This window comes from Mus caroli, chromosome 18 (assembly GCF_900094665.2).
Source record: "Mus caroli chromosome 18, CAROLI_EIJ_v1.1, whole genome shotgun sequence".
In the NCBI taxonomy this organism is placed as follows: Eukaryota; Metazoa; Chordata; class Mammalia; order Rodentia; family Muridae; genus Mus; species Mus caroli.
In genome coordinates, this window is record NC_034587.1 from 60470916 (window position 1) to 60478415 (window position 7500).

The 7500-nt window shown below is 38.2% G+C and overlaps 1 protein-coding gene across 2 annotated transcripts in view; it reads left to right on the forward strand.

The window, feature by feature from the left end:
- Wdr7 (WD repeat domain 7) overlaps positions 1-7500 on the forward strand; it is a 272657-nt gene that overhangs the window by 26827 nt on the left and 238330 nt on the right. For both annotated transcript variants that reach the window (XM_029471767.1, XM_021150163.2), the window contains exons 9-12: positions 690-792; positions 3028-3169; positions 3390-3638; positions 4313-4533. In XM_029471767.1, coding sequence (XP_029327627.1) covers positions 690-792; positions 3028-3169; positions 3390-3638; positions 4313-4533 — 715 coding nt within the window. The remainder of the gene's footprint in view (positions 1-689; positions 793-3027; positions 3170-3389; positions 3639-4312; positions 4534-7500) is intronic.

Consider the following 7500-nt stretch of genomic DNA (forward strand, 5'->3'; position numbering starts at 1 on the left):
AGTGACACACCCATTCCAACCAGGTCACACCTATTCCAACAAGGCCACACCTTCAGATGGTGCCACTCCCTGGTCCAAGGATATACAAACCATCACATACATATTTAGCTTCAGGATGTCTTACGTGTTGAATATAGGCCCAGTTTAACTTCTAGGTACAAAGAAACAGGTGGATTTTTTTTATACTTATTTATTTCCTATGTGTGTGTGTGTGCATGTGTGCAAGCATATGCCACTGTGTATGTGTGCAGGCCAGAGGAAAGCTCATGCATCAGTTCTCGCTTCCATGTAGGCTCCGAGGATCAAACTCAGCTTGTCAGACAGGGTAGCACACTTTCTCTCCCGTGAGACGTCTCATGAGCCTTCTTCACAGAATGTCTTTTAAAGTTATTTAATCTGTATTTAAATGAAATGAAACTTAAAAATCCCATTTTTGTCTATGGTCATAAACCTTGGCATAAAACATTTCATCTCATCTATTTTATTGCTTTATTTAATTTTGATACAGGATCTCACTGTATAGCCCTGGCTGTCTTAGAACTCACTGTGTAGACCAGGCTGGCTTTGAACACACAGAGTCCTGCATGCTTCCGCCTCCAAGTGCTGGGACTGAAGGCATGCGCCACCACGCCTTGCCCTCTTCTGGGTATTTTAGGTATTTTAAGCGGATGCTTACTTTCCTGTTCCAGTTGCCTTCCAGCTAGTGATTCGTTCCGCAGCGACGTGGGGAAAGCAGTGGAAAATTTGATTCCTCCTGTGCAGCATAGCCTCTTGGATCAGAAAGATAAAGAGGTAAAGTTCTTCAGGTATCATTTATTTATAACGGATAGTTACATTGACGGCGTATGGGCACTCGAGAGGTTCAGTAAAATCCAGCAGAGCGCTAGATTTCACAGAAAGCTGATATGGTGAGTTAAAGCACACTTCACAATTTACAGGTTTTTAATATGCAATTTAATTATTAAGTCGTACCTGCCTTTATATAAGAGTACAAGTGATCTTATCCTGACTATTTATTAGAGTTGACTTTTTATAAAATTCATATCAATCATTAAATTATTGTATACTTATACAGTTAAAACACAGTGAAGAACGTTTTAAAGGGGGGATATTGCGTGTTAATGCTGACTGATGCTGATAGTTATTTGATTCAAGCATTGCAGTAGCTCTCAAATCAAGTAGTGACTCAAAAACCTGGATATTAGAAATATAAATTAAACATCCTTTTCTGTATTGAAATAGAAACTCACTGTGTTTTCTAAAAGCCCGTTTTACTATCTATAATTGAATTGTGTGGGCTGGAGAGATGGCTCCGTGGCTAAGAGCATTTGTTGCTCTTCCAGAGGATTTGGGTTCAGTTCCCAGGACCTTCATGGTGGCCCACAACTGACACTAACTGTGGTCCTAGGGGAACCAATACCCTTTTCTAGTCTTTATGGGCAGCAGGCAACACATGCGGTACACAAATGCTGTAGGCAAAGACTCATGCACAGAAAATAAAAGAAAGTTGAAATGTAGTAGCACTTATATTGGATTTTGTACTCTGGTCTCTGGGAACAGTAAAAAAAAAAAACCAAAGCTTTGTGTAGGAGAGGAAAGTCTTGTATGCTTTGTTCTTGGCTCTGGGCTCCAGTTTTATCATTCTGAACCTGATGTCCCACCCATCAGTGGAGAATGGAGGCACGGTAAGTAGAAGGGAGATGTTTTTTTGTATGAATATTTTAAATATAGAATTTGTACATCTAGGTGTATTTTAAAATCCTATATAAATGATTTTCTTTCTACTTTCTTGAACCCCAACTTGGGACCGTCCTGCTTGGTCAGTCACTTCAGCTAAACTAAGGGATAGCGATGTGTATGAAAAGACCTGCATTAATAAAACATAACATACTGTGTTAGTTACGTTCCTTGTTGCTGTCACAAAATACCCAACATCAGGGTAAAGGAAGCAGGGTGTGCTTTGCCATATAGTTGGGGGACCCAGTCCGCATGGGCGGGGAAATCTCAGGCAGCGGCCTAAGGGAGCTGGTTACATTGCTTCCCTAGTCAGAGTGCTGGTGTGTAGCTTGTCTTGTGTGTCATGCAGTCTGACCCAGCCTGTGGAAGTCTAAAGGACCCTTTACACGCGTATTCAGAGGCCCCTGTACTGATTCTACATCCTGTCAAGTCGACAGTCGTTATTAGCCATCATGTGCATGTGATTTTCTTTAAATGTCAGCTGTCTAGTATGTTCGAGTATATTTTAAATTGAAATGTATGTGTGCTATAGTGAGAGACACTCAGACACTGAAATGTGGTATTGGTAATTGTAGCTTCTATGGCAACTCCCTGTTAAGTGTGTAGTTTTAAAATCATCAAGTTTAAGTAAAGTCAAATACTGGTCTATGCATACTATAGGTAAATTCTAGAGGCCAGTAATTTTTATGATGCAATCGCATATATATTTGTTATGTTTTGAATTTCATACATGAGTGCTGTGTTTACATCCTTCCACTTTGTGCTTTCCCAGGCCAGCCTCTCCCACGTCTCTCAACCTGATGGCATCCTCCTCTTTCTTTACCATTGTTACACATATATGTGAATATCAGTACAGTCTGCTGAGACTGCTTAGTGTTGCTCATGTGTAGAGCTCTTTGTTTTGTATTTTTATTTTAAAGTGGAGACTTCTTTTTGGTTAAGAGTGACCTGCTTTCTAGAGTGATTATTTAACAACAAATAAGTAAATTTCCCTGTAATTAGTAAACCGCTTTTTAATAAAATTGAACATAAGACTATAAAGACTAGTTTTAGAGAAATGTTATAGAGTTTTTCATTCCTTTAGCATTTATGTTCTACTATAGTTGACATGAATATTAACACTATTAAATTACATGAAAATACAATGAATGATCATGCTGTAAGCACTTTTAAAACTGGGGTATGATCAAAGCACCTAAATACCTTAATATGAACACATCTTAATCGATAAACTATTTGAATTCCAAATATAGCTGAAGACACTTGAATTTTTTTCCCCTTTTTTGGCAGTTGGTAATTTGTCCTCCTGTTACTCGGTTTTTCTATGGATGCAAGGAATATTTGCATAAGCTACTAATTCAGGGCGATTCTTCTGGAAGGTTAAATATCTGGAACATAGCAGACATAGCAGATAAACAGGAAGCTGATGAAGGTAATAGTGAATCTGCACATTGACTTCATAATTCTTTTACTATAACATTTTGAATTATAACAAAATTGAACATATTTACGTATCACTTTCTTCTAAGTATTCATTATATTTTATGGAAGTAAACATTTAGTACATTACTGAATCAATCAACATTATTTAATGTTAGTACTATTTTTTAAACATAAATGTATTTATTTTGTATGACACCAAACCTCTACAGGGCTAAAGATGACAACTTGTATTAGCTTGCAAGAGGCATTTGACAAGCTGAAGCCTTGCCCTGCTGGAATTATCGATCAGCTAAGTGTGATTCCCAACAGCAATGAACCTCTTAAAGTAACTGCGAGTGTCTACATACCAGCACACGGGCGACTTGTTTGTGGCCGGGAAGATGGAAGCATCATTATTGTGCCTGCCACCCAGACAGCCATAGTTCAGCTATTGCAAGGAGAACACATGCTCAGAAGAGGTACCCTGAAGGTCTACCTATGTGCACTGTGTTCTGAGAACTCTGTAACCCTGATGTGGGGAATTTCTCCATGCCATAGTTTAAGAAATAAGACCAGTTGGTATATTGCTAATGTGGTTGGTAGTGTACATTCAATTACATTTTAAATATCTGTTATTGTGATAAATACTATGAATGGCTCTAAATAAGAAAGTATTCAGTTTTTAATCTCCTTCGCACATATTATTAGTTTCATAAATTATTAGTTGAATTGATTACTATATAGCTATATTGTCAGCAATATTGATACTCTTCTAAAACAGTGCTGTTGAACTAATGTAATTGTTTAGTAGTAGTTTTTATAGTAAAGTAAATAATGAGAAATTGCTACATGTTATATGCTCAACATAGCAACATTATTTTCATTTCTATTTGTAATATATATGGGAATTATTATTGAAGTACTTTAGGTTTTTTTGTAATAATTCTTTAAAATGTGACGTGCACAGCACATTTGCACACAGCCTAGCACCATCTTAAAGGCCTGATTGTCTTGGGGAACTATCAGCTACCATGCTCCACAGAGCTGTTCTAGAAGTAAAGGTGTGGCTGGCTCTTCAGACAGTCGTGTTTGCTTGTTGAAGCCTTGTGAAGACACTAATTTTCTCGTTCTGAATTCCAAACCTCTTTGGCAGGTTGGCCCCCTCACAGAACCCTCCGTGGCCATAGGAACAAAGTCACGTGCCTGCTGTATCCCCATCAGGTCTCAGCTCGGTATGACCAAAGATACCTGATATCTGGAGGTGTGGATTTTTCCGTCATAATTTGGGACATATTTTCTGGAGAAATGAAACATATCTTCTGCGTTCATGGCGGTGAGATCACACAGCTTCTGGTCCCCCCGGAAAACTGTAGTGTGAGTCGCTTTATCTAACGTGATTTCTCTATGGTAAAGGAGGGCCTTTGTCGCTCTCTCTCAGGCACATAGATAGACAGGGCCCACAGTAACTTAAAGAGTAAGATGTTATTTGTTTTTTGGTAAATATGAACCTGATATTTACTTCTTATTTATATTGGTGATTAAATTGTCAGAGCTGCTTTTCCCTTAGTATATTTTTTAGAGTAGAATATTTAGAAACTAATAAAATAAATTATTTAGCACTTGTATACTTCTGTATGCAGACATTAAGTTCTTTAAAATATCAGCTAACATTTATTACATGTAATTGTCACACAATCTCTAAAATGTCCCAGCAGGGGGCAGCATGACTTTTGGGAACAGTAATGTAGGCGGCTAGTGTGATCCTGAGTGTTTGTGCCTTCATTTGACAATGTTGGCCTGGTTCCCAGATACAGGTCTGACAATATGAATAGCATATATGACCAAGTATATATTAGTTTGACAAATATTCACTGCAAGCGAGAACAGCTAACAAATTATATTTTCTTTTTCTTTATTTTTATTTTTTAGAATTTTATAATTGAGTACTAAAATGATTTACATCATTTCTATCTCTCCCTCCCCTGCAGCTCCTCCTGCACAGCCCCTACTCCTTTTCAAATTGGTGACCTCCTCTTTTAAAATTCTTCTTATGCATACACACACACACACACACACACACACACACCTACCTTACACAATCCGTTTAGTGTTGGTTGGATGTGCGTGTATTCAGTGCTGAGCACCTGGGATTGGATAATCTATCAGGAGGCTTATTCCTGGAAAAATTGATTCTTTCTCTCTCAGCAGTCATTAATTGCCTATAGGCTCTCCATTTCTGGGTAGGACCTTGTGAGATTTACTTTGTCAATATTGGCATGTCAACTTGTGTTGTCATTATGCAGGTGTTAGGCAGGCATCTGTTTTGTCACCATTCCGTGGATGCCGTTTGCCCATCATATCTAGAAGACACTGTTTCCTACAGCAGGCGTCCTGGGCCTCCGGCTCACAGGGTATCTCTGCCCCCTCTCTCTTCTGCAGTCTTCCTTAAGCCTTAGGTTTTCTTTTTAGTAATTTTTCCTTCATTCTAAAGAAAAGACTGAAAGCTTTTTTCCTGATTTGCATTTTTCTTGTATTTTTTTGAGTCTGAATTTTTGTTGTTAGCTGGATTTGAATGTCATGTTTCAAGAAAATGCTTATAAACCTAGCACAATGTCTGAATCAAGCAAAGTGAACATGTTTATGTAAATTACAAAAAGGCAGGAAGCAGGATGTTACTGTTTATTAAAAAGAAATTGTCAGGGCTTCAAAGCATTTGTTAGTTACTCTTTCAGAGGATGCAGGTTCATGCCCAGGACCCGCACGGCCCTTCACAGCTCTGAATATTTCAGTTTCCAGGGCTTTGATGTGCTCTTCTCGCTTCCTTGATCAAACTGTATTCACCTGGTATAAATACATACACACAGGCATAACACTCATGTATACACATAACTTTAAACAATGTGACTATCTACAGTATAATTTTTTTTCTCTTTACACTTAATTCATTGTATTTTGTGAGCATTTTTATACCATTAGTGAACCTGAAATTTTAAAAATTAAGTAAATAATTCTAGAGAGCACAGTGTGTGTGTTTGTGTGTGTGTGTGTGTGTGTGTGTGTGTGTGTGTGTGTGTGTAGGTGGGTTGGACGGAAAGTGACTCCTACCTAACTCCTAGCCCTGTGTGGCCAGTGGCTAGGGGTCTGCAGCCGACAGAAGGGGTGGAGATTTGCTAGAAGAGAGGCTTGGGAGGGTTGAGGAGAGAGAGCTGAGCTGGTGTCAGATTGCAAGTCATTTAGAAAGATGCCTTCTATAGGTGAAACAACAATATGAACTAACCAGTACCCCCGGCCTCCCAGCTCGTGTCTCTAGTTGCATATGAATCAGAAGATGGCTTAGTCAGCCATCAGTGGAAAGAGAGGCCCATTGGTCTTGCAAACTTTATCTGCCCCAGTACAGGGGAACGCCAGGGCCAAAAGGTGGGAGTGGGTGGGTAGGAGAGTGGGCTGGGAGGGTATGGGGGACTTTTGGGATAGCACTGGAAATGTAAATGAAGAAAATACCTAATTAAAAAAATAAAATAAAAAAGAAGAAATTGAACATACAAATTTAAAAAAAAGAAAGATGCCTTCTTATTTATTTATTTATTTATTTATTTATTTATTCTATTTTGAGAAAGGGGGAGTGTCTCACTTGTAGGTCTGACTGTCCTTGAACTCACTATGTAGATCATGCTGGTCTTAAATTCAGAGATCCTTCTGACTCTGTCTCTTGAATGCTGGGATCAAAGGTATTTGCTTCTATGCATGGCTTTCTGTTCATCTTTCTATGTCACTAAATATGTTAGTACAAGAGTGGTTTTAGTGATTTAAGAGGCAATTTTAATTTAATTTTACTGGTTTTCTGTTACCAAAACTAGGCATAAGAATTAGTATGGCTAAGTGTTTTTGTATGTTGAACTTTTTTTAAATATTTTTTTTTCATACAATGTCGATCATATATTTCTCCCCTCCCAAAACTCGCAGATCCTTCCAACTTTAGGTTTTTTATCTCTTTGTATAACGAAAAAGCCTTCCTACCCTCCCAACTGTATGTTCTCTATCTCTTAAAAAAAAAAAACACTACAAATATACAGAAACTAAAGTCAAAACAAACATAGACTATATATCCACCACACTCCAGGGCAGGCCCCATTCCCAGGAGTAGCTGGGAAAGAAACTTAACCTTTGTGTGTGTGTGTATTTTTGTGCTTTGTTTTGGCATTATTTTGTCATATTTTTCAAGGCGTTTGGACTGAAGTGTCCATATTACCCTCCAAAAAACTAGGTCTAGCTACCACTGTACTTATAGAATTCTTCACCATGCTTTTCAATTTTAAAAGTTCCTTAATTTGGGTGGCATAT